This window comes from Balaenoptera acutorostrata, chromosome 7 (assembly GCF_949987535.1).
Source record: "Balaenoptera acutorostrata chromosome 7, mBalAcu1.1, whole genome shotgun sequence".
Lineage (NCBI taxonomy): Eukaryota > Metazoa > Chordata > Mammalia > Artiodactyla > Balaenopteridae > Balaenoptera > Balaenoptera acutorostrata.
Window position 1 is genome coordinate 14,922,211 of NC_080070.1, and position 15,523 is coordinate 14,937,733.

The 15,523-nt window shown below is 43.0% G+C and overlaps 1 protein-coding gene across 7 annotated transcripts in view; it reads left to right on the forward strand.

The window, feature by feature from the left end:
- HIPK2 (homeodomain interacting protein kinase 2) overlaps positions 1-15,523 on the forward strand; it is a 189,281-nt gene that overhangs the window by 49,790 nt on the left and 123,968 nt on the right. For 3 of the 7 annotated variants that reach the window (XM_057550599.1, XM_057550601.1, XM_007177059.3), the window contains exon 1: positions 14,202-14,597. The exons of 1 other annotated variant lie outside the window; for it this stretch is intronic. In XM_057550599.1, coding sequence (XP_057406582.1) covers positions 14,513-14,597 — 85 coding nt within the window. In that variant the 5' untranslated portion in view covers positions 14,202-14,512. Of the gene's footprint in view, positions 1-14,201; positions 14,598-15,523 lie in introns of those variants that run through there. 3 more of the 7 variants (XM_007177057.3, XM_007177058.3, XM_007177056.3) reach the window with 2 other exon arrangements.

Sequence of the window (15,523 nt, forward strand, 5' to 3'; positions counted from 1 at the left end):
TTCAGAGTGCAGGGCTCAGAACAATTTATTGGGAAGTAGAAGAAAACATTAGAATATGTATATTTTATCTCATCCTTTTAAATTCTCTATTTTTGTGTTTTTAATAAACATAAGAGTAAAGTAGAACATATATAACTTACTAAAAATAATTATCACATGTATTAGGAGTCTTCAGTTTTTTTTACTGATTGTCGATCAGAAATGCTTAGGTCATAGTTTATACAGTAGATACAAATGTGCAATGCGTACACTGTGCATAGAAACTGGGTCCCGTTTATGACCAGGAGTAGTGTTTGTTTTGTTTTGGTTTTTTAGTTGGTTTTTTTTTTTTTCTTTTTTTGGCTGTGTTGGGTCTTCGTTTCTGTGCGAGGGCTTTCTCTAGTTGCGGCGAGCGGGGGCCACTCTTCATCGCGGTGCGCCGGCCTCTCACTATCGCGGCCTCTCTTGTTGCAGAGCACAGGCTCCAGACGCGCAGACTCAGTAGTTGTGGCTCACAGGCCCAGTTGCTCCGCGGCATGTGGGATCTTCCCAGACCAGGGGTCGAACCCGTGTGCCCTGCATTGGCAGGCAGATTCTTAACCACTGCGCCACCAGGGAAGCCCCTTTTTTTAGTTTTTTAAAATTGAAGTATAGTTGGTTTACAGTGTTTCAGGTGTACAGCAGAGTGATTATACATAAATATGTATATATATTTATGTATTTTTCAGATTCTTTTCCATTGTAGGTTATTACAAGATGTTGAATATAGTCCCCTGTGCTATACAGTAGGTCCTTGTTTATCCATTTTGTATATAGTAGTGTGCAGGAGTAGTGCTTTTGATTAAAATGTTACACAGAAAAGGAGGACGTACGTTTTTAAGGTAAAGTAGGTAAAATATAGAGTCTGTATCTGAATCTTCTGAATCCCTCCAAGTTTCCCAGGTGTCCTCTTCAGAATCGTTGGAAGTTGCTTCCTCCTGTCCAAACCTGCCTTCCCTCCAGGAACAGCATTTGAGATAAGTGACAAATGAGCTCTTGTCCCATTTCATTGTCTTTTCTGTCTTTCCTTGTCCGGTCATTCAGAAATAGGGTACCGAGGCCCTCGTCCGGCCAGGCGTGGTGCTGAGGGGACCCCTGGTACCCTGTGAATTTGGTTCATCTCAAGCAGCCGGCGTGTTGGCCGTGCTGCTTGTTAGATGGGCCTCGGCGAGCCAGCTGACCTCCCCCTCCTCCTCTGTCACCGGACACTTACGTAGAGCTCACTCTGGACCAGGCACTGCTCTAAGTGCATGATAGACACTGACTCATTCCCTTCACACCAGGACCCTATGAGATACTGTCTCCATTTCAGAGAGGAGGAAACTGGGGTGCCGAGTCTGCATCACTTGCTGAGACTTGCAGCCAGCAAGGGGCAGAGCCCACATCTGACACAGTGGCTGGGATCTCAGAAACGATCTGAATTGAGCCCTTGGAACACAAACCACTGTTAAGTTGCGACCAGCTATGTCACCAGCTGCCATCCTGTGTGCCCCAGAGCAGGACACGTGAGAGCTTTCTGACCCCTTCGCTGTGCTCCGGGGGAGGGAAGCAAGACCCGGTATCATCAGAGTGGGCACCTCCCCTCAGGCCGTGTGCCAGTGGCCAGCACTGTGGGGTTGCTGGGTCACAGCAACACCAGGACTGCTTTGATGACAGTGACTCACAGCATAAAAATGTCCTCGCAGCGGCCCAAAGAGCCCGCTTTAATTTGCGCGGCTTAGAACGGGCTATTGGTTGTCTTGCCAAGGGATCCCTGTGCCAGCTTGTTTGTATATCTGCAACATCCACACACAAATACATGCCTAAATATTGTGAATAATACCATGTAGCATTTTTCTTGTGCTTCATAGTTTACAAAACACATCGCAGTGTTCCTTCATTATTCCGCTTGTGCTCACAATACCATTTCACTTGCGTTCTGTGTTCTCCCTTTCTTCCCATCTTGTATTTCTTTTTCCTTTTCCTCCTCCCCAACCTTACTTCCTCCCAGCATCCCAGCCTGCTTTTCCCCCATCCCTCCGGCTTTTCTTTATGTCTTTCCGCCGCCCTTCCTCCCTTTACACCATCGGGCGGCGCTTCCTCTACCTTTTCCCAAATTGATCGCTAGTTGAGTTTCATCAGACGTCAGTTAAAGGCAACTGAGAGTAATGAAAAAATTCTCCGAGGAGCAAAGGAGCTGTAACGTAGAGTTACTGTTGTAAACAGCAGTCACCATTTAAATCAAGTAGGAAGGATTATATTACTGTGCTTTTAAGAGGAGGAATGAAAGAATTCTGTCTCTGAGGAGAACCCAGGAAAAAGAGCTCTGTGCACTTGGCCTCATGGGCATCCCTGGGTCTGTATGACATCTTCACAAAGTTTTCTTTGCAGGTAGGTAGCAGCCCACGAGAGAAATGTTCAAAGAAATACATAAACATGAGTACAAGAGGCAGCGACGGGTGTTGCACTGAGAGCAGGACGCAGATGGTGGCCTCTTGTCCTGGTTTGTCTGTACGACAGCAAGAAGCTGAGGTTTAGCGAGGGCAGGTCCAAGGAAGTGCTGGCCGGGGCTCCTTAACTGTTACCGTAGCCGGTGAGAACAGACTGAACTTTTCTGTGCCTTCCAGAGAAGTCACATGTTGATCACGAAGAACAAATATACTTGCATAAAGAGAAGAGGTGTTTAGCAACCCCCTTCCGGGACTCGGAACTCAGATGGGGGCGTGTAAGGCTGAGGATGATTCTCCTGTCTTTCAAGTGAGAGGCTGCGAAGACAGGCTGTCAGGGCAGACTGCTGTTCGGCCAGTGTGACTCTGCAATTGTTATAAATACTTTATCGTAGCTTGAGTACAAACATGTTTTTTCAATGAAATATATCCTGAATTACATCACAGAGTATAGTTTCCTAGGGCTACTATAATAAAGTACCACAAACCGGGTGACCTAAAACAACAGATATTTATTCTCTCAGTTCTGGAGCCTGTAAGTCTGAAACCAAAGTGTCAGCAGGGCCATGCTCCGGCTGAGACTCAAGGCAGAGCCCTTCCTCGCCTCTTCCTAGCTTCTGGTGACCCCCAGCCATCCTCAGCGTTCCTTGGCTTTTGCAGCTACATCACTCCAGGCTCTGCCTCTGTCCTGATGAGGCATTCTCTCTGTGTGTCTGTGTCCTTTCTCCTTTTCTTATAAGGACGCCAGTCATACTGGATTAGAACTCACACTACGGCCTCATCTTAACTTGATGACACAAAGATTCTATTTCCAAATAAAGTCACATTCACAGGTACTAGGGGTTAGGACTCCAGCATACCTCTTGAGGGGTCACTTCTTAATAGAATTTACCCAGAGTAACAGAGTAATAGATTTACATAATTTGTTGGTGTAAACGAAAGTTGACAGTGGCACAGTAATAAGAACACCAAAATGGAAAAGAGTAAAGTAGGTTTTCAGTTCCAATTCTGAGTGCGCCAAACATTGCTGAAGGAGAAGCTAATTAAATTCACAAGACAAATTAGTTGTGGGCTGGGCATGGGATGGGTAAGGTTAAATAAAACACATAATTTGGTAAGAGGAATTTAAGAATAACTACTTCTTTTTTGCCTAAAAGAGAAAACAAGCCTACCAGATTTTTAGTCTTGATTTGGACCTTATAAACCATTTCTGAAGGGTAGAAAAATTCAATCTGAGGCTTACCCTAGCATCGCCAGACACGTAGCTAACCCCTCGGTACCTGCCCCCGCTCCAGCTCACCGCTTTCTTGAGGTAGTCAGTATGCTTTGGAAACAATATTGAATGGACGGGGATTGGTCTGCCAGTGATAGGAAGTGGCTGAAAGATCCGGGGACACAGTGCTTTTGTAAAGATTTGTTGTGACTCAAACACCTGAAAATTAATGCTGCTGAGACTTTAACTGCCTCATTTAGAACATTTCAGGGACAATGTGAGCAGCCTGCTAGATCTTTGAAAAATGTGTATTTAAATGAAATTCTGGGTTAAACCCAGAAGTGTAGCTGATTTTGTTTTTACGGTTTGTGGGTGTGTTACCTTTTTCATCCCACCAGGTGTGTTTAAATGTTATCTTCTTGAGATCCTCAGTTGGAAAGAAGATGCAAAGTTGAAAAATGTAAGCCTCTACCACCTTTGGACTAAAAGGACAGAAGGGAAGTAGAGTGTGTCTGAGAAAAGACCGATCCGAGGCTCTATTAAGGCGAGAGTGGCCCTGAAGAAGGAAAGTTCCTCATCCTTGCTCAGCCCTCAACTGATTTGCCTCTTGAGTGTACTCATGTCTCCTTCAGAAATGTTTGGAGCACTCAGAATCTGAGCTAGAAACTTAGTTTACTTTCCCATTTTGGTGTTATTAATATGTGACTTTCAATTCTCTTTTATACCAGAATGACTACAATTATTCCTCGATATACTTTGCAGAGACATTCCTGCATGGCCTTTTCTGGAAGCACTGCATAAGTAACATAAACGTATGCAGAATTTAATTTGAAATAATCACTTTGCTTTTGCTTGTATAATATTTGACTAATTGAAATCCCCTCCTGGGTCCATTGAGGCAAGATATAGGGAAATTACAACATGGAATATCTTATCTCCAAGGAGGGAAAAACAGAGAGAGTTCTTTTAAAATATGACAATATATCCTGAGAAAGTTATGCGTTAGTAAAATGCATTTGGTTTCCTTAAACCTTCCGTTAAGGGTTGAATTGTCTCCCTAACCACCTCGCCTGTAAAAACACATGTTTAACTCTTAACTCCATTATCTCAGAATGTGACCTTATTTGAGGAAGGGTCTTTGCAGAGGTAGTCAAGTTACAGATTATTAGGGTGGGCCCTAATCCTATATGATTGATGTCCTTAAAAAGGGGAAATGTGAACCTAGAGACGTGCACAAAGGGAAGACAGCCCCCTGTAAACCATGGAGAGGCCTGGAGCAGATCCTTCCCTCAGGGTCCTCCGAAGGAACCAATCCTGCCAACACCCTGATTTTGGACTTCCAGCCTCCAGAACTGCAAGACAACAAATTTCTGTTGTTTAAGCCCCCCAATCTGTGGTGCTGTGTTATGGCCATCCTAGCAAGTACATACACCTATGTTGAGAAGTATTTTTTTTTTAATAATTAATGTTCTTAATTAATGCAATTATTGCTTGAAAACAGAGTTTTTGAGTTTGTTTTTTTTTTTATACACTTGTTTTCCTTTCATTGATTCTCCAGTTTCCTGGAGAAAGAAACTGAAAAGCATGTTTGTTTTATCGGTATCTTTCTTTTTTTTCACCAGAATTATCTTGGATTGGTAATTTTCAGGTTGCTTATGAACACTTGGTAACATGGCCTCTAGATAATCAATTTATAGGCTACATGTACTTACCCACTGCAGTGAAAGGGTGGTACATCCATAGTGATTTATGGCTTAGTCCCAGGCAATGAGGCAAGAGTCACAGGAAGGGGAATTTGAGAGAGGCTTGACTCTGTTATAGGTGAAGTTAGCGACTTTCCGAAAGAGAAAGTAAGTCTGAACATGGATAAGGGCTGATTTGGACAAATAATGAGCCAGTAGGTAGATAGATATGTGGAGAATTTGCAAATGGTAGGAAAAGGATGTTTTCTCAACTGGAGAAACACAGCTTATGGTAGAATTTGCAGATTCAAGGAAGATGATGTAAAAGATTTTGAAAGTCCTTAAGAGAATCATATTTCTTGGGAAAGCAAGGGGCATAACATGGTGCACTTGGTTCTCTTCCCAGGGGAGTGCCCCTTCTTCCTCTCCTCCTGACCCTGTGGGAAAAGAGGGCTGGTGGCTTATTCCTAGCCAGGCCCAGTAGCGCTTTCTCTGTTTTCATTCTCCTGGATCAATCCCTTAATTGTTTTTGTGGTTTTTTTTTTTTTTCATCGTTTTATCCTTGACTTCTTCACTGTGACTCATACTGTCCTCCTCATACTGTTTGACAATGTCTGTGCCCCCAAGGATTACTTTATTTGCCATCTGCTCTACTTTCTACACCATTTCTCCTGGGAAACAGCTTTACCCACATGGATTCCATTTTCATCTAGGTGTTGTCGACAGCCCTCAGGTCAACGACCCCTCGCCCATTCTCCCATCCTGGTTTTTCTACTGGTACATATAGAACATCGTCTCCTCTCTGTTGTTACTAATGCCTACAATGAAATCTCTCCAAAATCGAGCTCTTCCTTGGGACTTCCCTGGTGGCGCAGTGGTTAAGAATCCGCCTGCCAGTGCAGGGGACACGGGTTTGAGCCCTGGTCCAGGAAGATCCCACATGCTGCAGAGCAGCTAAGCCCGTGCGCCACAACTACTGAGCCCACGTACCACAACTACTGAAGCCCGCGCGCCTAGAGCCCGTGCTCCGCAACAAGAGAAGCCACCGCAATGAGAAGCCCGTGCAGCACAACGAAGAGTAGCCCCCGCTCGCCACGACTAGAGAAAGCATGCGTGCAGCGATGAAGACCCAACGCAGCCAAAAATAAATGTTAATAAGTTAATAAATTAATTAATTAATTTTTAAAAAATCGAGCTCTTCCAGCTCACTCGGCTCTCATCTTGAGCAACACCGTTCCTTTCCCAGTCTCTTTGGGATGTGATCCTTTGATTTCAGTCTTTTTCCCTTTCCATATTTTTGTCACTCTGTCCTACTGATCTTTGTTTAGCCATATTTTTGACTCCACCCCTTTGTCCTTGGTCTTATGCATAGACTGGTTCAGGGTCACCTTGCCCTCTCCCCGCTCCAGTTCATCCTGTGCAAGCTTAGCCCATCTTATTGATTTCCATTGTCTTTTCCAAGTGGTTTATCTTCATTGAGGATTCAACTCAGCAAATGGGAACTAGATGCTTGATTGTCAATGACCAGAGGCTCCTGACACTGTAACTTTGGTAAATTAAGCACTTCCCTGCCTCAGAGTTTCAGTATGAATAGCTGAACAGTGAAGGTTTCAACTTGGATCTCTTGTCAGCGCTTGTAATTCATCTTGTTCAAAACCCATTCCATTATCCCGTCCCCCAAGAGAAACAACGCTTTAAGACCACCTCCCATCTTCCACGTCACCGTCTGTGGGACCCCGCTCCTTTCAGGCCCCCAGACGTATTCGACTGCTCCCTCGCCTTTGCCCTTGCGTCCCGTCTGTCAGTGCGTCTTGCCTCTCTTCTCTGCACAGTCTTATGTTTCTGCTGCTTCCTTTCTGTTTTCTCAGGCAGTTCCTTAGTCCAGGTCCTCATTACCTCCCCCCTGGACTGCTAGGACAGCCCAGGTCAGCTCACCCAAGACCGGTGCTCTGTCCACTGTGCCACTGTACATCAGAGGAGTGAAGTTTACCTCTTTCAGGAGGTAAATTTATTTTATTTGAACAGTTTTGAGGGGTTGTATTTCCCAAATGTCATCATAACCAGAGGATAGAGAAATGCAGGTGACCTGGGAGTGCTGTCGTGGGGTCCATTGTTTTCCCAGGTGGCGTGCAGTCGGTGTGCCCCATACTTTAGATCAGTCTCCTCTCACACGCCAGCTTTCATTTTGCCTTGGCTGTTATGGTACCTGTCTCCTTATTTGGTGCTTTAACTCCGAGACCCTAAAGCATGAAGAAGAAGGGTTAACAGCACAGATTTAGTAGTCAGGCAGACCTTAGTTCAAATCCCAGCCCTGCTGGTAGTAGCAAAGTGAGTTTGGACAAGCTGTGTCATCTCCCTGCACTCCACTTACCCATCTGTAAAATGGGAAATGCACCTGACCTTACAGTTGTGGGGTGTGCGCACCTGGAGTCTGACACAGAGAGCAAACCCAGTAACGACAGTCCCTCTACGACTTGTTAATCAAGTGTTAGATGACAGTCAGTATAAAGTGAGTGGCTTTAGTGGTAGGGCTTCACACCAGCCTTTTCAGTATTTAAAAATTACTTCTAGAAGATTGAAATTATCAGAGGAGGACAATTCTGGATAAGTAGGCTGTTGGTGCACACAGCGTAGACTGGTAGTTACGTTGGGGGTGAGCGTTTGTTAATGTATTAAATGCTCCTAAGTTGTTGTCTCCAAACAAAGCTTCAGCTTCCTGAGGGCAGAGACCGCAGTGCTGGCTGCAAGCCCCCAACACCCAGTGAGCAGGAGCTGGAACACTGTCCTTATGCCCTTCAAAAGATATAACATCTTTTTAGTCGCAGCTCAAGTCTTACCTCCCCTGTAAACCCTTGCCTAACCACAGCCCATAGTGATTCCTGCCTCTGAACTCCTGTTGCATTTACTTTGGCAAGTTGCTTATGTTGCCCAGAGTTGCCAGTTGTCCTTTTTACTCTGCACTGAACTTGGCACCCCCATGAGATTTTAAGCTCCTTTAGCGCAGTGCCGATGTCTTAGATGTCTTGTGCTTCCTTTTGTCCCCAACTCCAGTCTTTTTATATAGAGCGCCTTAATGGAATCAGTAGTATTGTGATTGTCATTATTGATAAAGAATTCTGTAGAGCTCGTGGTTGATCCTAAACTGTGCTCTGGTGGAATATACTACACATTTAACATTACACAACTAGCAGATAAATAGACTTTGGTGGAAAATGGTATACAAGCCCCATAGACATTTAGTATACACTGTTTTGGAAATGTATTATTTAGAAATGGGCTAACCTGAAATTATCTTTGTACTCCTTGTGAAGTATAAACTTGACAAGCAGGATTACTGTCATTAAAATTTTATGAATATTGTTACATATATCAATGAAGAAATTTTTTCTATTTTCAACCCCCTGAGGCATCAAACTATGGTAATCAATGATTATACAGATTAACCCTTTTTAGGCGTTTTTAATGTCCATTCAGATGCGTATTTCTAACATTCATATAGTTTTTGAAATATTCTATAATTTTATTATACCTTATGTGCATAATATGATATGTAAGAGAGATATAGCAGTCAGCTGAGTATGGGAATTAATCCGTCCTTTGAGTTCTGGATTACAAAAAAAAAGAAAGATCTGTAGCTTCTATCAAATACTTACTATTTGGTAGAAGTGTGTGGCCAAAGGACTATAGGAAGTGGGGAAGTTGGCACCTCCTAAACTAAGGTGTTCTTTTTTTTTTTTTGGTCATACCATGCGGCTTGCCAGGATCTTAGTTCCCCGGCGAGGGATGGAAGCCATGCCCACAGTAATGGAAGCATGGAGCCCTAACCACTGGACTGCCAGGGAATTCCCAAACTAAGGTGTTCATGACTCTGTTCTCTTTAATAATATAACTGGATTCTGAGTGGTGATCTGCAACACCAAAATTAAACTTTACATACTGATAAAAATGGTGCCACTGTTTCGCTTATAGTTCCTTCTCTCGAGCTTTGATAGGGTACAGTGAAATTGAATTCAGCTTAATTATTTTTTTAATCATAGTTGAACCCTCACTCATTCCTGTAGTTTCGGCAGAGTCTGATCTTCCAGTAGATAATTTTGGGGTGGTGAAATGGAAAGGAAATGTACTCAGATGTGAAGCAACTTTTCAGTTCATCTAATTGTGAAATATAAAATTATGAAGAAACTAGGCAAATACGTGGAAAAAAATGAACTAAATGAGCCAATCCTTTAACAAATGACCTTTTAAAAATTCTTGTGACTTAAGAGTTCAGGAAGATCAGGAAGATTTTTAACTATCCTTTTTTTTAAGGTGGAAAATATTATTCTTAACCCTAGAAAAATAAATTTCTCTTTAAACTATTAAGACAAAGTGGCACATAGAATTACCCAGATTTGAACTTCTGGGGTCAAGGTCTGGTTTTTCCACTTAATTATAGGAGCCTTAACCCATCACTTCACTTCCTAGTTTTCAAACTAGGACCCTCGTAAGAATGAAAGTGGGCAGGGTGCTCTTACTAATTCGTTTGGAATAACAAGGGTGATTCCGGATTGTCCCAAAGTCAGATGTACGTTTACCCTGTTCGTAAAACATCCTGCCCAGAGCCTGGTACTTACTGGGTGCTCAAGATTTTAATATCTAGAGAATCATGAGACTCCTGAGTAATAGGGTTTGAATTCAAGTGTGATAGCATTTTATGGACATAAATGGCATCTCTAATAAAGAGTAGAAGGCAAATGTTTTAAAAATAGTATTTTGAAATGCAGACTTCCGTGCATATCTTTTTAAAAATGCAAAATGAGCATGTGAATACAATGACTAAAAGAGGGCCCAGTGCTTTCACTGCCTTTAGCAGTGTCAGAAATGCACCCTAGGTAGCTGGGACCTGGATTTGTTTGGGGCATGAAAGAAGCAGTGTTTCATCTTTGTGGTAATAAGAAATGACTTCTTACAAACAATGGAGTTTAATTCTGCTAACTATAGGATGTATTTTCGTGCCCATTTTATAGGAGCTGTATGTCATTTGCCATATGCAAGGAAGGACATATTGCATACAGTTGTGTAGTACAAGTTGACCTAAAGTTTAATAAATTAGTTTTAAAATGCTTTGTCCGGGTCACTTTTATAACATCTGCATACACTTGTATCAGTAACATTAAAAACCATTCAAGGCCCTGATGAATGTCTAATACACAGGGTTTATAATTTTGACCTTCTTATGCGACAGACGGTAACAGCAATGTGCCTTTTAGGAAGTTTAGTTCTAAATTGTGGTGACTCACTGTGCTTTCACATGAGTGACAACGCGGCAGTCACGTCAGGAGTTATTTTGGGAGGCTACTCGGGCTTTTGTGGAATGGTCTGGGTCTCGTGGCCCTCTCTAGGGAGCAGGTGTGAGTTTTGCAGATTTTATCCTACAGTGATTTCCCTGGCGCCTCACTCCCCATGGGCTCAAAACCCGCCCTCACACCCATATGGTAATAGCCTCCCAGGCTCCCAAGGAAGGTGGAGAAAAATGCACTTTCTCTTCCAAGAACCAAATAGGAAGGGCAGAGATGACTTAAAAAGTGACTGAACTGGTTCCACAGGATCAAACTGAAAATGCCCATTAAACCCCCTGCCTTTTCTGAGAAGAAAATTGACAGATAAGGAGGGCAGCAGGCCTTGAAGAGCACAAAGGTCAACACAGAAAGAAGTGAGAGGAGACAGCTCTCCCTAGAGTGGAAAACATAAAGGTCCTCGCCTTCCTCGGCCCCAGCCTTGGGGATCTGAATAAATAGAATGCAAAGGGTGTGGGCTGGGCTCACTGGGATCTCCACGAATCAGGAGGACTTGTTCCAGAAAAATACTCTCAAGGAGAAATGTTTGGCAATAAGTTTGGTTATTCCTGTAGGATTGTTTTAAGACTAAGCTACGCAGCTATCAGCAACGGTTTATCGCTTATAAGATAGTTTAGAGATTTAAAAATAAGTAACAGTAGTAGTAGTAATAACAATAATTGCTATTATTATTATTATTGAAGACTTTCTTGACCTATATTTTCTTTGAGCAGTTTGCTTCGCAGAGCAAAATGGCCTCTGCTACAGAATAAAGGTAATAAGACTGTAATGGCAAACTTCCAGCTCTAAGATAAATAAGTTCTGGGATGTAACGTACAGCCTGTGACTGTAGTCAACAACAGGGTATTGTGTACTTGAAAGCTGCTAAGAGAGTAGATCTTAAATGTTCTCACCACACACACACACAAAAGGTAATTAGGTGATGGAGGTGGTAACTAACCTTATTATGATCATCGTTTTGCACCATATATTCGTATCAAATCATCACGTTGTACATGTTGAACTGCCACGATTTTATATGTGTTATATCTCAGTCAAGCTGGTGGGGGAAATAAGGCTGTATCGGGAATTGCTAATCTAGTTCTTAGAATAGTGGCTGCTGACCTTATAAAGGAGCAGCAGTGGCCACACCAGGCCAGGCCAGAGTCTGCAGCAGGCGGTGCAGCAAAGGGTGTCCCTAGCCATGCAGGTCTCCTCTCTGATCGCGCGAATCTGTCACCAGAGGTACCCAGTGACAGTTTCCACAGTTTTATGACCCTTGGCTGTCATCCCAGTAGCAAATAAGTCATAAGCCATTCTCTTCCCCTCTGTAAAATTCCACTGCTACACCCTGGCCTTTCCACCAAGATTTTTCTGAAACAGTGAAAACAGAGGATAGAGCTACATCTCTTTTATGTAACATCAGCATATTTCTTCTGCCACCTCTGACCCCTCTCTGCCCCCCTCCCCGTCCTCCTGCCACAAAGCACTGAGGATGGAGCAGTAAGGGACAAGCTCGATACCAAAGAATAAAGGAAATGCTTATTGCTTTGCCTCTTCAGTGGATACTTTACGAAAAGCTGAAGGATTGGTCATTTCTATATTGTATAAAATATCTAGAACAATTTGGTTATTTAATACTGATAAATATAGAAAAGCTATTTTCTGTGTTATTATAGAATTAAGGAGAGATTGACTTGAACAAAAAGTACCGTAGGAAGAAACAGGTAAAGTGTGAATTCTGAATGAGCAAGCCAAAATAGTCTTGTCGGGCAGAAGGCTGTCTACAGAAGTATAGTCATATTACACAAGTAGATATTGGAGTTCAGGAACCAAACAAGAAAGGAAGCTTCTGTCAGATCTATGGGATCAGGGTCAAGGTAGGGTTCAGAGCAGGTGTTGGGTGTTAGACAGGTTGAGGTTGCCCCTGGGAACTGAGAGCACATCCAGGATGAAGTACAGACAGAACATGACTGCTGACCCCAGGACAGGAGCTGCCTGGACTCTGCCTTAGTTTGGGTGGAAAAGTATTGGCAGGTTTTTGTTTATTCTCCAGAGTGAGGCCAGGTTCCATAGGTACTTGTGACTGGTAATTGCTCTATAGCTAGAAAACTAAGCTCTCCTCGAAGCCTGATCAGTTAGAGTGTTTTATTCCATCAACTGAGTGCCTCCCATATGTAACAAACCCGGCTTAATGCTAGGGGGAAAAAAAAGAATTATAACCTGTAGCTCGCGCCTTCCGAATATAGCCTGGTTATGGAAACATGACTTAAACGTATAAAAAGTTATATAGCACAAAAGATAAGTAATTCATTTCAAGAGAAGAGATTCTGCAAGGCAGAAATGCAGTTTGTGGGCAAATGGGCAGTGCACATGGTAAGTGCCTTAGGAATGGAGAGTTGGGAATATCAGTATAGGTTGGAGTTGTCTGGGAAGAGGAGGCATCTGAATTGCCTTATCTTTGGATAAGCTGAGAGAAGAGGTGAAGGCATGTCGGATGGGGGAATTGTGTAAGAGCATGGAGGTAGGAACTGTAAGAGACATTCTAGAAACAGTGAGTAGAACAGCTTAATTAAAATTGAGGGTCCAGGAAGGTTAATAGTTGGAGGTGAAGCCAACAAAGCAGTTGAAATCAAAATGTGAAGGTGTTAAGAGTCCTCAAATTTATCTTCTAGACACTAAGGAATCATTGAAAGCTTCTGGACAGAGACGTGACACGCTTAGAAATGTTCTAGGTAGATAATCTGGTGGCTGAATATGGGCAAATTAGAGGAAGAAAGAGTGCTCAGGTAGACCAGATGTCTGTGCTTGCTTTTGTCTACTGGAGAGTGATAAATGCTTTAACTCTGGAAGTGGCAGCAAGAACAGAAACAAAGAGATGGTTACAAGAGAGACATTTTGAAGGACAGAGAAATGAGACTCCAAATCTTCTTGTCCATGGAGGCAAAGAAGAATCCTCAAAGATTTGGAACCAAGTGACTAGAAGAATATTTTATGAACAGCCATGGGGACATTATCATGGAGGGTGAAATGGCTAGATTTTTAGGAAAAGGTAAGGAGTTCACCTTTGGAAGATCATCCTTGATTTTGTAGCAGGAGGCAGAAATACGTCACTGGAAGGCACGAGGGAGCACTTGGCCTGTGATGAACGTGTCGGGGTTGCCTGCATAGAGGTGACAGCTTCGATCCAGAGAGAACAGAGTCCAAACATTGGAGACGCCCACATTTTAAAGGAGGAAGAGGAAGAGGAACCAGCCAGCACACAATGTGCAGTCAGATGCGGGATAGGGAGGTTACAGATTCACACAGCACAGATAAGAGCATCAAGAAGGAAGTCGTGGTCAGCAGTATCAGATTGGTCAGTTGCCAAGAGGTCAAAGAGATTAGAGGCTGAAAAAAGGCCATTGGATTAGGCAATTAGGAAGTCGTTTACCTTTAAGAACAGAGTCCTGTAGTGTGTGTATGTGTGGGGGGAGGTGGATTAAGGAGTGAGCCTTGAAGAAAAGGGAGCATAAACCATTGATTACAAGTGAGAAGAAGGAAAGTATCAAAAAGGAAGAATACGGCTGTTACTCCTCTTACCTTCCAAGTTGGGAGTTTCCATGTGCACATGTGAAGGCAGAAGAGAAAGATTGTCACTGATTCTTTTGGCAAAACTTTATTAAGTACCTCCTAAGGACTTGGATCCAATTAACGGGGAGAAATTGAAAGCCATCAGAGCGGACAGCGGAGGGAGCATAGCATTCAAGAGAAAATGAGAGAGGCTGAATCGTGAGAATAGGGGGAACTTTTAGTGTTGGAACAGAGAGTCACCTCTTCCTCTGAGACCAGAAAGATGGAAGAGAGGATGGAGGATGGATGCAAATTCAGGAGTGTTTTGAAATGAAGAGAATAAAGATGGACAGCAAGGCTGCTGGCCTCAGGCTTCTGGACAAAGTGGAAGGTGGGTTGTTGCTGAGAGAGAGGGTGGACTAGGGTGGTGGGTGACGAGGAGAAAAGGAAAATGTTAAATAACCACCCTAGGTAATGCTAGGGGGTCAGAGAGACACGAACACTTGGATCGCTAAACACCAACGGTGCTTGATAGAAACCCCACTTTCCTTATGCTTTTATAGGAAATGTTTCTCAGCTGCAGCTTAGAAGATGGGCAGTATTTCTGCTTTTACCTGTAAGGACTTATCCTTCCTCATCACCTTGTTACTTTTCCTTAATTCATTTTTATGAATTTCTGTTTGTTTCCACTATCACCATAATTATAAATTGTACAGCCATTCCAGAGTTATGGTCTCACAGATTTCTGAGGTTATCTAAATTGTGGGTGAGGTTTTGATATGAAATAGTATGACTTTCTAGATAAATTTATTGATAGATAAATTTATCAGGAACACTGAGTGAATAGAGCCCATGAATTGTGCTACCCACTCCTCCCCTCCAAAAAAAAGCTGATAAAATGATTCAGACTATCTAAATGAAAACATCAGACCAACTGCTGGTCGATTCAACCCTACAGAATTATTTAAGGTGCCTAAGATGCCAGGGGGTAATTATGGTTCATCCAGAAGCTAGCAGATCACGAGTGGCTCTCTGATTGGACCTGTATGGAAGCTGTTTCCTCAGATGAGTAAGCCTGACAGTCTTAGGGCCTGTGACAGAGAGGAGCCGACCATGGGAGACAACTAAGTATGTGACAGTTAGCTGGGCCACCTGATACAGTCTTCAGTTTTAATAGGATTGCAACCCAGTGGGAACTGAGGAAGAATTTGTTTCTATCACAAACAATATTTATTAAAAAAAACTACATAATGAACTAAGTTCTGGTATTCTAATTGTGTTTCTGAGTCTTGACTGTATTCCCACCCTGCAAGTCTC